Here is a 19,486-nt window from a genome sequence, read left to right as displayed (position 1 = left end):
GGACTTCTTCAGTACCAGATAGATAGATAGATAGATAGATAGATAGATAGATAGATAGATAGATAGATAGATAGATAGATACTTTATTCATCCCAAGGGGAAATTCCCATACTCCAGCAGCAGCATACTGATAAAGAACAATATTAAATTAAAGAGTGATAACAATGCAGGTATAAGAAACAATAACTTTGTATAATATTAACGTTTACCCCCCAGGGGTGGAATTGAAGAGTCGCATAGTGTGGGGTCTCCTCAGTCTGTCAGTGGAGCAGGATGGTGACAGCAGTCTGTTGCTGAAGCTGCTCCTCTGTCTGGAGATGATCCTGTTCAGTGGATGCAGTGGATTCTCCATGACTGACAGGAGTCTGCTCAGCGCCCACTGCTCTGCCATGGATGTCAAACTGTCCAGCTCCGTGCCTACAATAGAGCCTGCCATCCTCACCAGTTTGTCCAGGCGTGAGGCGTCCTTCATCTTTATGCTGCCTCCCCAGCACACCACCGCATAGAAGAGGGCACTCACCACAACCGTCTGATAGAACATCTGCAGCATCTTATTACAGATGTTGAAGGACGCCATCCCTCTAATGAAGTATAGTCAGCTCTGTCCTCTCTTGCACAGAGCATCAGTATTGGCAGTCCAGTCCAATTTATCATCCAGCTGCACTCCCAGGTATTTATAGGTCTTCACCCTCTGCACAGTCACCTCTGATGATGTGTTGCTGACCACAATGTCAGACCTGCAGTTCCCAAGACGCACATACTGAGGTCTGTCTGTAAGATAGTCCACGATCCATGCCACCAGGTGTGAATCTACTCCCATCTCTGTCAGCTTGTCCCTAAGGAGCAGAGGTTGGATGGTGTTGAAGGCGCTCTTCGGAGAATCGTTGGGAAACGCTGGTTTGACTTTGTGTTGCTGACGGAGTCCCAATTGAGTCACATTATCTGCACTGTGGGGGAGCATCAGTTACAACACTACGGCCATGTGGCGCGATTCCCTGAGGGTGATCAGGCTCACAGGATTTTCAATGTTGAGGACCCGAGTGGCTAGACCAGGCCAAGGGTGCACCTGGATTCTCTTCTGGCAGCGCTTCTAAGTGTGGCGGAAGTGCTGCAGTCCAGGGCTCCGGAATTGTCCAGGTACCCCATGGTGGTGGCCACGGGCCCCAACAGGGTTGAGCTTCCAAGATCCAATCCCATGAGCCTAATGTAATCCAGGGGGCTGCCCTCTTACGTCCCGGGGGAGATATTGCCCCTCACCCAGTCCGACTGTTCTCCAGATATCCTGGCCGGGCAAGGGTCCCAGCCATCCGCCACAACATGTAATTCAGTCGAAGAGGATTCACAGAAAGACCATCAGTATAAATGGTGTGTCTATCTTTCTACTATAACATGTACATAGACTCATGTGATTCAAGTTCACTTTTTTTACTCCTCACTTGAGATTTTAGTGCAAGCTTTCTCAAACCGACCAATTCTATTTTGTGAGCTTGTCATCATGGCTTACATGTGCAGCAAGTCATTGGGTAAAAGGGGAAGATTTTCAGGAAATGTTAACCACTGGTGTGTCTGTATTACCAGACATCTTCTGAGATGAAGTGGTGTGAGAAGCAGTGCGTTAGTGTAGAAAACGGAGCGGTGAACAATGGTTGTAGTTTCAGAGTGGTTTTCAAGAAGAAAAAAAATACAGGAAAAATATTTCATGCAAATAATCCTGTTTCATTACCATTGGCGTGTGACGCGGTTCCTTGCTCCCTCTTCCATTATGGCAGCCCCCTGAAACCTGACACCATCAATAGTCATGACCGGGATGAGCTGTACAAATGAGGACGGCACACGAAGCAAGGGGAAGGTGGACAACTGTTCAATGCTTTTATTAAAACAAATCAAAAGTCAAGTGTTCAAAAGGGCAGCGCATAAAAATAATCAATATATAAATAATCCAATTAGAAACAGGTGCAAAACTTGGAGGTTAAAATCCAAGAAATAAGTCTTTACAACAAGGTCAAAATCCACTGGCAGGAACTGTTCTTTCTAAAGGCTCAGTGCCTTTGACTTCTTCTAACTGGCGGCTCCTCTGCTTACCCACTACGGGCCTTGCAGCAGAGGAGTCGCCCTAACAGCAGACACAGCTGACCTTTCTTCAAGTCCGGTTGCCTGCCGTGCCCTGGTTATGGCACAGGCTCCCAGCCCGGACCAAGGCTCGGGTCCCCAACGGCCAGGGCGCTCACTCTGGTGCTCTCCTCCCAGGCCTCCTCGAGCCCCACTGCCTTCCCAGTCTTACATGGCGAACCGTTCACCTTCCTGGTTGCTCCTGCTCCTTGGAACTGCTCAGCTAGAGTGACCGCTTCCGAGTGTCAGGCACACACTTCTTCCCGGTGACTCTTCTCCCAGCTGCCTGCGTTCTCACCCATGACCCTGCTCTATTTTGCTCACTCGCTCACGTACACGCACACACTGGTTCTTTTCTCCTCCTGCCTCATCCTCCTCCTCCTCCTTCTTCTTCTTCTTTCCACCCAGTAACCTCCATTCAGACTTTCTTTTCTACCCCCCTTCTCGACACTCTTGCTTTCCCTTTTAAATTGGGAGTGACATGGCACAGCTGTGACGATTAGCAGCACCAATTAGGGTCATGGATGATCCTACATCTCTGCACTTAGTGTAGGACCACCTGCTCCCGCATTGCGCCCGACAACTGCTCTCGCCATGCTACCACGCCCCCTCCTACCAAGACGCGAGTGCGGTGATTATTTATTTAAATGGATCAGTTGCGAACCTCACTTAACCACACAGCATGGTAACTTTTAGCTCATAGATAACAATTCTGTCAATTTATTCACTTTGGCTACAAGTAGGTACTGTATTTAATTAACGTCTTCACGTTCAAGCAGATATGCACTTATTGGGTCTAGCCAACGTTTGAGAAATATGTGTCTTTAATTTGGTTTTGTTTTGCAATGTGTACTGTTTTTATAAAAGTGCGGAAAAACGGAACTTTGGCTACTTGTCTGGTTATAATGAAATATCTGTTGTGGCAAGCGGGGGGCGCACCAGCTCCCCCAACCAGGCTCAAGTCCAGCAACACACAAGTTTTATTTTCCGCCGTGGAAAGCCTTTACTTTGTTCCCCAATGGACAATACAGTACAAAGCACCAATAAGCAGCACAGCACAGCACAGCACTTTCTCTTCTTCTTTCTCTCTCTCTGTCTTTTGCCTCCAATCCACCGCCAGCAAGCTTTACCTCTCTTCCTCCCGAGTCTGGGTCTGTTGAATTTCACCCGCTGCCTCCCTGACTACAACTCGTCCACGTGTGGCAACAAACTTCCTTTTATGTCGGCCCTGAGAATGTCATACCCGCGTCTTCCGGGAAGCACTTCCGGGCCATAATGAAAGTATGGAGGTCCTCCCCCAACAGCACCTTCTATTGGAACGTAGGAAACCCGACAGGGTTGCTCATTCAGGACTCCATATCCCAAGCACCTCTGCAGGTGTCCCAACTGGGTTCTCAAATGAGGACCACCGCTACCTTGTGTATGAAGGAAAGAATGGAACCTCTTCCAAATTTCAGCTTCCACTGGTCCATCCATTATCTCCTACCATCTACCAACATTATTTCTCTGCTCCGCTGGCTATAGCTCTGGCCTCCCGTCTGGGTAGTGTATTTTTCCCCCATATCATCAGCTGGGACACCTGTTTTCCTCTTACACCTTACGTCTATACTTACCTACCGTATATACTCGTGTATAAGTCTGGTCTTGAAACCTGAAAAATCGATCATAAAATCAGCCCCCTGACTTATACGCTTGTTCAGAAATGCGACCCTTTATTTTTATTTTTTTTTTACATCTTCTTGCCTCCTCCAATCTTGCATCAGCTCCTCAGACACATTGAATTTTGTTGCAGCTGCGCAGTTGCCAGTTTCTTTCGCTACTTCAACAAAAGTTGAAAAACCTGCTTCATATTTTCTTCTGATCTAACGCTCCATCGTAGATAAGGGATGCTCTTACGATGAAGGTGTACGAGGGCGTGAGATACAAAAAACACAAAACAGTGCAAACGTTGCTTTGGAATAGTTTGGGTATTACCGTGTGGTCACGTAGGCACAATACATAGAAAACAAAGGCCGTGTGCCCCGTGGTTACTCTCTCGTGGGCATTAGCATATCATGATCTCTTGGACCAATACCGTGAGTTTTCCGCATTCAACTTATAAGACCGACATTATAAAATACTGCAAATTATACGGTAAAATCAAGCCCCGACTTATCCGCGAGTATATGTGGTACTTATGAAGTTCACAGTCACTAAGAATTAGTGCCTGTCCCGGTCTACTTTAAAAATTGCATTAACTTAACACCCGCATTTTTGTGATACACTGAAGAGCGGCAGAATAGAAGGAGAAAAACACACACAGAGGCAGGGAGTGTGTGCAAGAGTAGCGGTACATTTCAATCTAAATCTGATTCAGAGCGTTTTTTTTTTTTAACCTGGTTTGAAAGGTTCACACACAATTCACCTAACCTTAGATATGGAGCACATAACAAGTAAAAGTATTTACAGGTGTAACCATTCAGAAAATACTTATGGCCACTTACCTCAGCATTCTAAAAGTGGCTTTGTACAATATGTCATTTGTAGAGTGGAAATGTCTAATTATTTTTGATCGCATTTAATTCAGACCAGGGGCGTGGTTGGTGTTTTGTGCTAATGCGTAAGCCAGCTAGCATAGCATGCAAGGCAGGAACAGACCCTGAAAAGGACGGCAGGCCCTCACAGACACAGGTGCCAGTTTAGCATCGCCAATACACCTAACCTGCATGTCTATAGACTATGGAAGGAAGCCGGCGATTATGTATGATGAGTTTTATACGCCTGTTTCTTTCCACTCCATACAATTGTCCAGTGTGTTTTCTAATACCATAAAACATATTTTCCAAACATAAACTTTTGTTTTTGTACTTGGTACGTACGCCAATTATATAAGGCCTTGGAAAAAGAAGTGCTGCTTGTAAGGTCGGGGCAGCTTGTGGTGTTTGCAGACATACTGTAGCTGCATGCATCAATCGTCAGCTGCACTCTCATACATTTTTCAAAATGTTTGCCTGGAAGAAAGATTAAAGTGTTGATTGCTGATCCTTCTTTCAAACCACCATTTCTTTGGTTTATCTGTCTACCTGTAGAATACCAGGAAGTTATTTGTAAATATTTTATAACGGCAACATTAGTAAGTAGTACTTTAAATATGTTTTTAAATTTAGAATTGAAATGAGAATAGTAATTAAAATATTTTTCACAATTCCTGTAGCAATCCTGTATAGTAGTAGTATGAATTTTTTTAATTTAATACTAAATTATATTTGTATGCACAACTAGTAACCTCTAAAGCCACAAACCAGTAAACACTATATTAAATAATGTAGGTATACCATGGCGGACAGCCTGAGCCCTTACCCAGCTGGGACACTCCGACAATGGAAGGACCGGGCGAGAGGGTATTTTCTGGACAGTGTGATAAAAGGCGCTATATTGTGCCCGACCCGGCACAGACTGACCCAGAGGCACGTTTAAAAGCACACAGACTTTATTTTTCTTCAACTAGAGGGCACACCTTCCCTGTACTCCCTCCAGCCACAGCACAGTCCCAAAAGCAGTAAAGACAACACAAAACACTTCTGTTCTGGCACCACCACTCCTCCCAGGCAACTTCCTCCTGATTCTGGCTCCTGAGTGGTGGATGCTGGCCCTTTTTATAAGCCACCCAGAAGTGCTCCAGATGTTTGATCAGCTGGTGCTAATTGCACTTCTAGGCGGGGCTGTAGAGGTGTCCGGGTTGGCTCTAGGATCCATGCAGCCACCCCAGATCCCCACAGGATTGGGGAGAACTCCAACTCCCATGAAACCCTGCAGGAAACTGAGGCACCATTGTGAACCAGGGAGGCTGCCACCAAGCGTCCCGGGGGAGGTACTGATGAGCCCATGGCTGCTCCCCTGGAACGTAAGTAGAAGGGGCGTCCTGGCTGAGCATGGGACCCGGCTGCCCGCCACAACAATTTCTTTTCTGTACTGTGTGAGGCACGTCCAACAGTTCAATCCTGCCGACTATGGCAATGTAAATGTGTGGATGCTATGGGTCACTGTTGCCCCTTTTTACCCCAAAGGACAGATGCAGGACACAGGCTAAAAACACCAAGAAGTTATTTAATTTCTTCCTTTTTTCTTTAAAGTGCCCACAAGCACCACAGCCACTAATCAACAGGCAACTAATCACTAAATAGCACAATACAATTCTCTCTGTCCTCCACCTCCCGACTCCTGCCCTCTGCTGGGTTCCCAACAGTCCTTTAAATAGTCCTTGACTCGGAAGTGCTTCCTTTCTTCAGATCACGTGACTTGTCCGCACTTCCGGGTCAGATGGAAAACTCAAGTTTCTTCTAATTTATACATCACCAGTTTAACAATAACGTGTAAACATTGAACATGCCGTGTAAATATAAAGATGTAATGGGAACAACAAGCTACCATGTTCCCCATCATGTTCCTGGTAATACATTTCATTTTCTGATTTTTTTAAAATTTTCACCATCATTGTCATAATTAAATTTAGCAAAATACAGTTTTACCTATATCAATTTATTGCAACAAATATTATATAATACTAATACTTTTTCTAGGTTCTTAGGTGACTGCAACTCTTTTCACTTTAATCGAGGCAATGCATATGGAATCATGAAAAAAATTCCACCTCCATAAGTGCGAAAATATCATTTTAATATAAAGCTTGATTATAAATAAAGATAAACGATTGTGTATCGATATTATCAATTAGTTATGATGAGAAACAAAGAGATATGAGATTTGAGAAATATCACGCAACTGGAAGTGGTCCTGATGACCTTTTCCTCTGTCTCAGTATACGAGGAAGTCGAGGGGAGTGCGCTCACGATTTTGTTGTTTTAAATTAATTTCAGGTCAGTTCACTTTTATATAAAGCTCAGTGTTGGAATTGTTCCTGTCTTGTGTGTCTAAAATGATCCTGAATTCAATTAGCCGGGTTTGTTATGTTATTTTTTTATAGCATACTTTATGTTGACAAGCTGAAAATGTTATAAAAAATGATATGCAATAGAAACCACAAGCAGGATACAAGAAACTTATCGTATTACTTACATGGTATAAGCACATCTCTCAGACAATCTTGAATAATAATTAAATAATAATACATTTTATTTATGTAGCGCCTTTCCCATACTCAAGGCACTTGCCGAAGATCAGGTTTAACTCCTGGATGGCCACCGTCTGTGTGGCGTGTGCAGGTTTTTTTGTGGGGTTTTCTCCAGGCACCCAGGGTTTCATCCCCATAGTTACCCCTGCCACTGTACCCCTTGCTCACCAGCATGCGGTGTTCAAAGCTGCCTACACGTTTTGCTTTGCCTGTCTTTTCTCCGAATTTCACACCCACCCGATCCTTTGCTTCGTAGCCTTGTCTTGACTTGTGATGTTTTCGCTGATCGAGCAGTCGATTGTGTGGGGAGGACAGACAGCCGCTCAGCAGAGAGTAAAAGCTTCCAGACTTTAGTTACACCAAATGAACAAACATTGTGTCGTCATTTTGTCTTTATACGATGTTTCATTCTACACAATTTTCACTGGTTCCACTGCATCACATTTTAGCCACAACAAAATAATGCAAAACAGGTCGCCAGGAGAAAGAGAGGATAAAAAAGGCAGTCACTGCTGCTTTGTGTAATTGCTCCTAAAGCATAAACAGACATGGGCAGTAAAGCAGAAATGGCACTGTAGCTGTCTTTTACAGCGCTCCATTATCAAATTAATTATCAGCTTCCCTATCGCTTGACCAGGTTATTTCTGAGGGTTTCATGTTCCTGATAGAAACTCTTGACTGGACATTACAGTGAGCTGCATAATGACTGATTAGCTTGTAAGTGGCTTCGTTATACGGGGAGTGTTTTCATGATCCACCAAAGTGACCTCAAGTAGTGAACCGTCTTTGTCTTTTTAGGTCTCTTGAAGACTTCTTTCACCAAAACAAAGAAATGATCGCAGTACAACAGGATTTCATCAGCAGTTTCAAGCGCAAAAGACACTTGGAGTTTAGCCAACAGACAGCGTTTCAGGAGGAGGCTCTGGTGGGTTCAGTGATTCTAGTGCTTAAATGAATGCTAAAGTAATGAATTGCTCTTACAGAGGAAAAATGAAAGTGATTCCTGTCTGTCTGTCATAATGAAAACATAATGTGCTGCACACGCTTTTTTATTGTTTAAATCAATTTACACGATTTGTTAGAAAAATGGCTTTTTTCAGGTGCTGTTCCTAACAGGATTTCCCTTAAGACTTAAGTTCTTTGGCCTAGCAACTTAGGGTTAGGCCATGTTTTTCGTTCAGATTTTGTATTTTGTATTTGTATTCTGGTTTATTATCTCTTATTTCAATTCAAAGCATTGTGTTCCCTGTTTTTATCCTTATTTACATGCAGTGTTGTAAGCAGGTATAATTTGTATCCAATGTTGTATATGCCCTGTTGCTCATATTGAATAGGAAGGGTGCTATATAAATAAAATGCATTATTATTATTATTCAAATTACCTCCTTCCAGTTTCTCCTCGCTGTCATAACCTCTTACGCAAGGTATCTCTGTGAACGTTTGAGACTTTCTACCAGTTTTCACTGGCCAAGCCTGCAAATGCTGTGTAAAAGAACAATGTAATATTGCAAGGGGAATTAAACAATACATTAAATACGCAGGCAGAAGCTTATTTTACTGTAATGTTTGTTCAGTGACCCATTTAATGTGGGCTCAGTATAAAAGAAGGTAGAACAAACAACCTCCTCACAACCTCAAACTGCACACAAGTATGCTCCATCATTATTGACACGCCTGGGTTTGCCCACGGCTGGCATTACCCCCTTGAAGCCAGGTGGGCAATAATCACGTACCGAGAATGAGCCAGTGCGATGAGGACTAAAACCAGTAAAGATTGGTAGAAAAGGTGCATAGTGCTTTTATTAAAACAATTCAAATGGTGTTTAAAATGTGCAGTGCACTTCATTAATAAATAACCCAATAAAGCCAGAGATTTAAATCCCAGAGAATAAATAAGTCCACAAAACTGTTAAAAATCACAGTTTAAAACACAGTCAGGCACTGTCTTCGTCAAAAACTTGCACCCCACTGCGTCGATCAACTTCTGCACCTCTGCAGCTCACCCTTTTTGAGGTCTTCTCAGGTGCAGAAGACACCTTCCAGCAAACGTAGTTATCCCCGGCATCCCTTGACATCTGTAGACGTCTGTGCTTCCTTCTCCCAATGCCATCCCTTGATGTCCTTAGGACCTGCCCGGAGCAGATGGTCACTTACATGTTCGGCAGGAAGAGACCCTGCCACTTGAGTGTCACAGCTGTCTGCACGTGGCCTCTTCCCTACTGCCATGCCTCCTCACTGTTACATCGGGTCTGCTGTGATCAGGAGTTTGCTGTCTCAATCATCATCATCATCATCATCATCATCATCATCTTCATCTTTCTCAATTTTTTTCTGCCCGCACCTCACTTTTTTTCCCAGACTTCTTTTTAACGACCCGCAAAACATCAGTGAAGAACAGCTAAGCTGATTGCACTCGCACATAATAAGCAATCCGCTCGTCTCCCTCCTAGTGAACATCCTGCAGCCACCCACCCAAAAGCCTGTTTAGCAACACGAACCCCCATAATGCAATGTATCACAGCAAGCAATCTAATGTTTGTGCCAGCAGCTGATTGGTACACTGCAAATAATGAACAAAACAAATTTTAAATTGGAGTTATATTGCTTGTAAGTAGCAAGAAGATCTATAGAAGGGTAAGCAAAATTTACTTGACAAGATTATTAAGTAATCATAAATCCAAATGTTTGGATAAGTCAATAATTCTTACAATGAGCAAAACTAGATTTAATATCATGATTTCAATGTAAATGCTAACATTAATTTTATTTTAATTTTTTTCATATATTTTTTTTTTATTATTACTATTTAATTTAATATTGTTTCTTTGTATCAGTATACTGCTGCTGGATTATGTGAATTTCCCCTTGGAATTAATAAAGTATCTATCTATCTATCTATCTATCTATCTATCTATCTATCTATCTATCTATCTATCTATCTATCTATCTATAATATAGTGCCTATCTATCTATCTATCTATCTATCTATCTATCTATCTATCTATCTATCTATCTATCTATAATATAGTGCCTATCTATCTATCTATCTATCTATCTATCTATCTATCTATCTATCTATCTATAATATAGTGCCTGTCTATCTATCTATCTATCTATCTATCTATCTATCTATCTATCTATCTATCTATCTATCTATCTATCTATCTATCTATCTATCTATGATTTCAATACTTTTCACTTTTGCAGTGTATTGCAACCAACCAGATTTTCTCGCTCTCAAAGTCCATTGAGTGTTGCGGTGAGTGTACAACACCCCACTTAGATAACTGTGTCCTTTACTCTGCAGGGAAATCCACCACAAAGCAAAGCCACGTGGAAGAAGCTGAAAGCTGTCAAAGCTGAAAACCGTACATTGATTGAGAAATCTCTCAGCACAAGTGCAATACCAGGTGATTAGCCCGTTGATCCATCAAGTATGTGTGTTGTTGTTGTAAGTGCTGCTCCAAAACCACTTGTGCTTGTGGTTTGAAGGGTGATGTACGATATATTTGTCTCTTGTTGATTAATATTTAACTAGTCAGTTAATTAGTTATCCACGCTTAGTGAAATAGACACAGGCCTCTCCTCTCCCTGGGGGCTTATTACTCACTCAACACCTATAATTTTCTGTTGTATTTCTCAATTGCAGACAAATTTGATCCTGGACAAGAAGTAGCAGAACAACCACTGAACTCACTCCAGCACAAGATGTCTCTTTGTTCAGAACACGGTGCTAACGATCAAAGAATCGCATTTCCACGGCAACCATATGGACCAGGATATCGAGAATTTACCGTTCTGCCGGCACAAAAACTTGAAGGTAAGAAACCACTGAAGAAGTGAAAGCAGAACAGTCATTCAGGCATTTAAATCTTTTTGTTTTCCATGCAATTAATCTTAATGGTTTTTATACGAGGATAAATGTAATTTATATTGAAATGTATTTAATAGTGAAGAGCAGGGTTAAACCAGAAAACACATGAGACCTAATTTTGGAAACACTGTACAAATGTTTCCTCTGTTTAATGGCTTATTTACAGAAGGCAATGCTAAATCTCAGACGTTGCTCTGCCTGTCTTCTTTCTGCCTGACCAACACAAAGCTGAAAGAGTTGATATAACAGGTTAGGCCAGTATCAGTGTGTCAAGAGCAGTGTTGGGAGGACTGCATTTAAAATACATTTGTGTTACATAATCAGATTACTTTTTAAGTAACTAGTGGGCTTCACTCGCCACCTGCCAGCGCTACACGCCATTGTGAAGAGGGAAGCTGAACACAACCCAAAGAAGACGTGGCCACTCCTCTGAAACCCCTCTTAAACGGTGATACATTGGGAAACAAGTAACAGTTGTTTTTTTTCACTTCCTCTTTGCTCAGTCAGCTGCTGGCTTGCTGCCGTACCACATGATCTGCACTTAACTCGCCGACAAAAGCGATACACGATGTTATGAACAGGGAGGCTGAACACACCCCAAGGAGACACGGTTGCTCCTCCGAAAACCCCCTCTTAAACGGTGATACAATGGGAAACAAATTCCTTTTTTGTTTACCTCCTCTTTGCTCGATCAGCTGCTGCTCCCGTGCTGCGTGATCTGCGTTTTGTGCGGCGCTTCGAATGTTTTAAAGTCACTGCTTGGTCTCTCTTCTCCCCCAGACATCCTCAAACACTATTTAATCTCTTTTCGCTGTTCCGTTATTTCACTGAATAATAATGTCCGTTTGTTTGCGCTAATGTGAGCTTCACTCTCATTTTCTTGAGACTTTGCTAGTTCCATTATCTCTAACCTGTTCTGCATTTGTATCACAGGACTTGCTTCCAAAGGTTGTAAGTATGACGTGACTTGCCCCTCTCGCAGGATGTGAAAGCATCTCTCTGTCTCTCTTCAAAAGATCACGTCTTGTCACAGGAAAAAAGTTTTTTTTTTATAATAGAGAACCCAGCACAATACTTTTATAAACATAAATATACCCGCATTACTTACAGGTATTGTGGACCACCGGGACGTGTACGGCCACCTCAACCCGGCACAAGTGCAGCACACAACACACTTTATTTACATCTTCCTCGCTCCCCAGAGCACAGCACAGTACAAAGCACCAATAATACACGATTCACAGTCCTACCGCCTCCACTACTCCCTCACAAGCTTCGTCCTCTTCCTCCTGACTCTGGCTCCTTGAATGGAGTGAGGTGGCTCCTTTTATTCATCTCCTGGGAGTCCTCAAGGTGGCTCCTCAGCGTTACCTGGAATCACTCCCAGGTGTGGTGGAAGTCAACTGTAGGGCTCTGCAGCTCCCCCTGGTGGTCCCCCACAGAACCCAACAGGGCTGTACCAAACTCCAACTCTCAGTGTGCCCTGTGGGAATCCATGGTTCCACAGGCACCCGGGTGGGCTGCCCTCTAGCGTTCCAGGAGAGATAATGTCTTGCAGATGCCCTCTTCCTCCTGTAATGGCCATGGCCGCCCGTCACAGCATACATTCAATTCTGCAGGTGCTGCGGGGTAAATTTAATTGGTCAAGTGTAGGGTCACAGGGGGCCGGTAATCATTGTAGAAGCCCTGAGTGTAAGGTGACCTCACCTTAAGGTAAGGTGACCAACTGCACGCCCAACCTACCTGGAAAAGGGTCTCTCTTTGAACTGCCTTTCCCAAGTTTTCTACCATTTTTTTCCCTATTTTTTTTGTCTTCTTAGAGAGTCAAGGCTGGGGGGCTGTCAAAAGGCAGGGCCTGTTAAAGCCCATTGCAGCACTTCTTGTGTGATTTTGGGCTATACAAAAATAAATTGTATTGTATTGTATTACAGTACAGTCCTTCTTAACCAGGCACCTCGGGACTGGCCCTTATGGCCGGTTGCCGTTTTCGCCGGTTAATCCAACGCATACCTATTTTCATGTAGAGAAACATTTCTAAGGTATGTACTGTACCTCTTCGATGTTCCTGAAGAAACCATTTCCACAAGGCTTCATCCACGTTTTCACACATGGGTTTTTTTCTCGTACAACGACTGGACAATGTGGTGTAGCATGTCCACAACTCAAGTCAAAAAGGCCACTTTTTAAATAAATAATCGGCGCACTCGTGGTTTAGCGAGGGAGCGTGGTATGTGTGGCCGATTGGTTTAGCAATCACGGAGCTGGAGTGACCGGTATTGAAGACAACTGGCCGTCGAAAGGCAGCAGCAGTCGTGGAGGCTTTGGGCTGGTTTAGCCCCAGCGTGAGCGCCTTGGCTGCTGGGGAAAGAACCCAAATCTTAGCGCGGATGGAGCCCGACGTAGCCAGGGATCGGAGGGCTACTTGACCAGTGTGGAAGCCAGCTTCACCTGCATGTAGGGCAACGTCCCTGTTGTGAAGCCCGATGGGAGAAGCAGGGGAGCCGCCAGGTAGAAAAGAAGAAGGCACCGTGCCTTGGATTTTAAGAGACCACTTCCAGCCATTCTTTTAACCTCGTTTGCGTTGTTTTTAAAGGACTTGTTTTTTTTACTAATGGTGTTTAACCTCCACTAATTCACTCGTTTTAATGGATTATTTATTTAACACTAGAATTACCAGAGCCTACGAAAAACCTTGTAGATCCGGTCCACCTTAAATCTGTTCGCACCTCTCTGTCAACATCTTTTGTCCTGTAAATGTGCCAATAAAGACAAGCAGCAAGCAACCTGGTATCCCATCCCCCCACCGCTGGAGAACGTTCACTAAGTTCTCCCAGCTCATGCCTTGATTGATTATCTGGGAGTGAACTGCTGGAGTTTTAGAGTGGAAATAATAGATCGTTATTTGGAACACATGCATTTCATGTGTGTTCTGCTTCTACAATAATTGTTAAAACAGAAACGTTTTGCATATTTTAGTAGTAAATGACAAAATGTTGGCATAAACTATAGAATGTGTAAAGCCTGAAGTCCAAAGATCAAATAAACACTTTCACAAAAGGTTCAAGGATAAGACAACAGCTTCCGTGGCGGAGCAGTAAGATTTGCTGACTTGTAATCAAGAGTCTCCGGTTCGATCCCGACTGCCTCCTACTGTATATTTACTGTTTTCAGTAGTGAGCTGCTCTTATTGTGAATATTATACAGTACACACATACATTTGGTTTGTGTCTGTAACACATGGTGTACATTTATAGGACTTGTGAATGTTACCGTTTTTTTTTTTCACCTTTATTCTCTCATTCACGATCACGATACATACTACCGCCCTAGGGATCTGACGCTGTTACTTTTTATTTGAAACTAGGAGTAACTGTACATGTGAGTGGTGTTTTGAGGCAATGGAACTGGACATTCTCTGATCTGGAGGGATAAAAGCTGACACACAAACGCTGGTGAATCTGCCTTGCTTGTTTTCTCAACATCCCTTGATTTTTTTTAATTCAGTTTTATTGAGTGTTCCTGCTCACGCAGAATTAGTATGCACCTTATGGTCTATGATGTCAAAAAAAGAAAAACCACACAGACGTAGGTATATATGATATCTGGAATTATTCATTTTATAACCTGTATAGTACATTTCGGAAAACATTGTGGCATGGATGCAACATTATTCATATTATTCATATTCATTCACATAACATCTTGCGGTTGTAGTCAGTGACCGAGTGTTTTGTGTATTTTTTTTTTTCCCCCCGATCTTGCCAGTGTCCACGTTGCTGTTCTTTTGTACTCCAGGACATGCAGAGGAAAGAATAGTACAGAGAGGTCAGTTCAGTACTATATGCAATCATCAAATTCAAATGCTAACAGTTCACACACACACGCAAGGACCATCCTTCCTACATTTACGACATGTGTACCTGTTGCAATACGCACACTTCTCTCAGGATTAAAAAATAAAGTTTTATTTTATTTTATTTTAATCCGTCGGCCGGTTAATGCGAGCACAGTTAAGAGGGATTGTACTGTACATGCCGTCCTTCACAGGACTCAATTGCACAAACAGGGTAGGGACACAAGGCAGGGAACGTGCCCTGGACAGGGTGCCAGTCCAGAAACCTTTTAATAAAGAGTCAGTTTAGTTTTCGCTATTGTAAGAGAACAGACAGACTGTAGTAAAGAGTTGGAGCACCACCCTCGTCACCCTATACAGTTGAAGTGGAATAAACGCAAAACAAACATGCAATAATTGCGGAAACATCTTTCCAGATGTGAGTTCCCAATCGGAATGTCTCAAGATGGCAGATCTTCCGGTCTTAAGTATTTACGACAGGAAGAGGTGGGTCCAGGTGGGCGGTCACTGGAAGTGACATTAGAGGTGTGGCAGCTGTCAGTCTTCCGGTCTGTAGAGAGAAAAAGAGGAAAAGATGTTAAGAACGCAGCACCAAACCCAGAGCCATGAAGCTGTCCCCTATGCACACGTGACGTGCGTGACACTACGGTGTGATGTGGCGGTGCAGTGGCCAGTGTTCCTACCGTTAAAGTTCGGAGGCTTGTGTTGGGGATGAGAAAAGTGATGGATTTGATTTACTTTACAGCAAATGAAGGATTAAATGCATTTATACAACACAAGAATATTTGTCTGTGTTTTTGGTCAGCTTCATGAAGGTTCATATATGGGCTTAGGATATAATAACAAATGCAGGCCAATGAAATGTGCAGTTTATCTAACAAAAGTTGAAAAGGTAACTAATGTATAACTAACATATATATATATTAGAACATGTTTAATTGGTTTTTGTGTTAGTAATGAGTTAGTAATGTTTTCCAACATTAGTCAAGAGCAGTGCAGCACCAAAGATGGCCTCTTCATGCTCCATTGACATCTAAGTACCAGTTATTTCAGCTGTGCCCATTAGTGTCATTTCTTCAGGCTCTGTAAATAAGCCCACGACTCCCGTCTCCTCTGTAAGCTCTTGCTTTGTGGTAACCTTGCCTCCTCGAATAGTGACCCGCTTCCTTCTCTCCCTGTGTTGTTTTACAGGTATGGCAACCCGCCTACTTGGACCAACCTTCGACAGCTACTCGTTGCCAGAATTGACCCGATATGACTGTGAAGTCAATGTGCCACTCCACGGGCACCTGAACCTATTGCAAGGAAGCGACCTACTGCGGGCACTTGACCAGGGCTCCTAAAAGCAGCTGCAGTAACCTGTAGCTTGTATCAGTTTAAATGAATGCAGCTTTTGTTCTTTTATTAAAAAAAAAATATATATATTTTTTTTTTTTTGCAGGTAGACAATTTCTAATACAGATATTACGACTTTACATACTTGTTCGCTGTGTATGCATTTACCAGTGGTGGCCTTTTCCTCTGTAGTAAACTCACACATTTACAGACCTGAGAGAGAAAGAGAGAGATTGTATGCATTATTCAGTTCACTGTTAAGCAAATCTGCATTGCCTTAAAACGTAAAGAAGGATTTGGATTTTCTTTATCCCTTTCATTTTCATTTTTTTTTTTGTTTTGGAAGGGGGGCTGTGTTTCATGTAACAGCTTAGCTAGTGAGATCCATTCCTGAGTGCATTGTGAAAGCTTGATCTTTTGTCTCCTTCCTCTTTCTCTCTCTCTCAACATATTCACGTAGGAACACACTAACCTTTCAGCCGTAAACACTTTGGTGTGGGAGAGGGTCAATGTTTATCTAAATTAACAGTAGCATATTTATAGAACTATAGAGAAAGAGAAACTTGGACTAGAGTGATCTCTGTAGCCTCCTTATCTGGAATTTCTCTCTCTCAAGTAAACCGAAAAGTGCACTCTTGAGCTTTTCCACATATTCTATTCATAATTCACGTCAAAGCAGTTTCATATTAACTTGCCTTGGTACTTTAAAAAGATCTATCCACTCAGCACCAAATGAAGCCTTGTTCACATTCTGAAACAACATTAACAGCAAAAAAAAAAATGACTATTTTATTGTATTATTGTTATTAATATATTTTGTGTTGATTAGTATTTACCTGTTGTAAAAGTGGCATTTGAAAGCAATCTGAAAGAGAAATGTTGCAATCAGGTCAGTGCCGGGTAGGCAACTGATGTCCTGTTTAATGTGTAGCAGAATTTATGTTTGTAATTTAAGAAAAGAAAAGTATATTTTATATATTACACACGCACACACATGCATATACGTATATGTACATATATATATATGTGTGTGCATATATAAAAAAAAGTCGCACTGCATTACCCACATGCCTTTTTGTTTTGTTCTCAGGACCCTGATTTGCTCACCATTCTTGAACGGGCCCATTGCTTGATTTGCCTTTAGAGCTGACTACTCTACTTCTTGCCTGCATTTTTAAAATATATATATATATATATATATATATATATATATATATATATATATATATATATATATATATATATATATATATATATATACACAGGGTAATTCAAAAAGATTCATCTGATTTCCTAATGGTTTATTTCACTTGTAAATCATTACAGAACAATGCAGCATAAAGTTTATCATACAATTTTTACAAGTGCTCAATATGGCCTCCCGCAGCTGTTCAGACAGCATCAACGTGACAGTCAGATTCATCCCATCCTCGATTGTCACTGTACTCACGGCTCTCTCAATGCAATTTCCGGAGATTGTCCAGTGTTGTTGGACGTGGTGGCACATAAACAGAATCCTTAACGTACCCCCACTGAAAAAAAAGTCACACGCTGTGACATCTGATGATCTTGGGGGCCAGAAGTGGGAAGTTGCCAAACTGTGGGTTCCTTTACGGCCGATCCAGCGATGAGGGAGCTTGTTGTTGTTGAGAAATGCGCAGACTGAAGGCAGCCATCTTGTGGTGAAACTCTCTGACCCCATCTTTCAATTGGTATGTGCGCCTCACGGTTGTAAAAATATGGCACTTTGAATCTTTTTGAATCACCCAGTATATATATATATATATATATATATATATATATATATATATATATATATATATATATATATATATATAATCTGCCTTTCTGTGCCAGGGTGACACCCTACCCATTTCTGCTGGTTCAACCAGTGAAAAGTCTGCTATGCCATATCAAATTTGAAATATAATTTATAGCTTTCTGTACTGACGAATACCAGTTGTATTTCCTTTGTTCTCAAGCTCTGTTTGATTTTCGTAAGCTGGATTGCTGATGCTTCAGAAGGTGGTGAAAGATGAGATGCCATTCATTATGGGAGGCTGCTCTGCCCTGACCAGTGCTGCGACTTCAATATGTGCCATGGCTTTGGGCTGTGCAAAAACTTGGTAACTCTGCACTGATAGCACCTAAATTCTGGAACTCTGTACCCCCTCCCCCCTTTATAAAATGTCCTTCATCTAAAGACATTACCTATAAAAAAATAATCTTTAAGTCAGAATTGGACTGATGGAAAAAGAGCAAATGATAACAACCAAGATGGAGGATTCATGAGAAGGCTTCCCCTTGAACGTGTCTCTCAAAGTTTTGTGCTGCAGCTGGAGCGCCAACAGTGCCTGAACTGTAACCCAAAGCCCATGTGCTGCCGGACCCCAATGCTTATCAATCCTCTCGATGCCCTTTCAAATCTGCCTGATTATCGTGTGAAGAAGCTGGCACCAGTTTTGTGCTCACGTGGCATCTGATGGGCAACCTGCTGCTTCTTTTTCCCTCTTGTTTCTTGCCTTTTTAATAAGCTTGTTTTTTGTATCTCTTGACCAAACTACTTTCATCGACGGCCATTTTTTAAGGTTTGATAGGTGCATTAAGTGATGACCAGTAACTTCTGAGCTCTGCTGCGGAGTTCGTATTGGCATTATTTGTGTAACGGGGGCCTTTAACCCAGTGAGGTGTTGTATCTTTACACTGATATCCTATTAAAGTATACTGATCCTACACTGCACTAGACTCCTTGTTTGTTGTGTGTCAAGATGGCAGAGACCGTCATGTTAAGTAGAAGTTCAGGCATGTCAAGGGCTTTGTGAAAAATATTTGTTTACAGCGGGATGCAGCGGCAGTGAGATAGGCCTGATAAACTCTTGTAAAACCTGTTTAAACTCGGGCGCTCTTAATGGAGGGGTCAGAAGAATCGTACATTCCTGAAGAAACTATGTTGTTGTTTTTTTTTTTTCTTTCTAGGTTGCGATGTGGGCTACTTATGTGTGCAGGTTTTATAAAGTCCTGCAAATGGGGCAGGAGGAGGGAAGCTTTGGGGATGGTCTTCACAGAAGCAGCCAGGGGTCAAAGTGAGGAATTTTGCTGTTGTGCACCCCGATGAGAATGTGTGGCTGATACTGACCTGACAATGGCATGCAGCCTGTATAGATCAGGGGTCCCCAACTTCAGTCCTGGAGGGTCCCTTTGGCTG

At 42.4% G+C, this 19,486-nt stretch overlaps 1 protein-coding gene across 1 annotated transcript in view; it reads left to right on the top strand.

The window, feature by feature from the left end:
• Positions 1-19,019, top strand: part of LOC120516603 (endothelial PAS domain-containing protein 1-like) — a 130,450-nt gene extending 111,431 nt beyond the window's left edge. Inside the window, exons 13-16 of the mRNA XM_039738391.1 lie at positions 8,018-8,144; positions 10,527-10,629; positions 10,869-11,039; positions 16,138-19,019. Of these exons, the coding sequence (XP_039594325.1) occupies positions 8,018-8,144; positions 10,527-10,629; positions 10,869-11,039; positions 16,138-16,289 (553 nt within the window). The 3' untranslated portion in view covers positions 16,290-19,019. The remainder of the gene's footprint in view (positions 1-8,017; positions 8,145-10,526; positions 10,630-10,868; positions 11,040-16,137) is intronic.
• Positions 19,020-19,486: the final 467 nt, after the last annotated feature.

Source organism: Polypterus senegalus, chromosome 16 (assembly GCF_016835505.1).
Source record: "Polypterus senegalus isolate Bchr_013 chromosome 16, ASM1683550v1, whole genome shotgun sequence".
Taxonomy (NCBI): domain Eukaryota; kingdom Metazoa; phylum Chordata; class Cladistia; order Polypteriformes; family Polypteridae; genus Polypterus; species Polypterus senegalus.
Note: the sequence above shows the minus strand (reverse complement) of the source record. Positions and strands in the feature narration are given on the sequence as shown.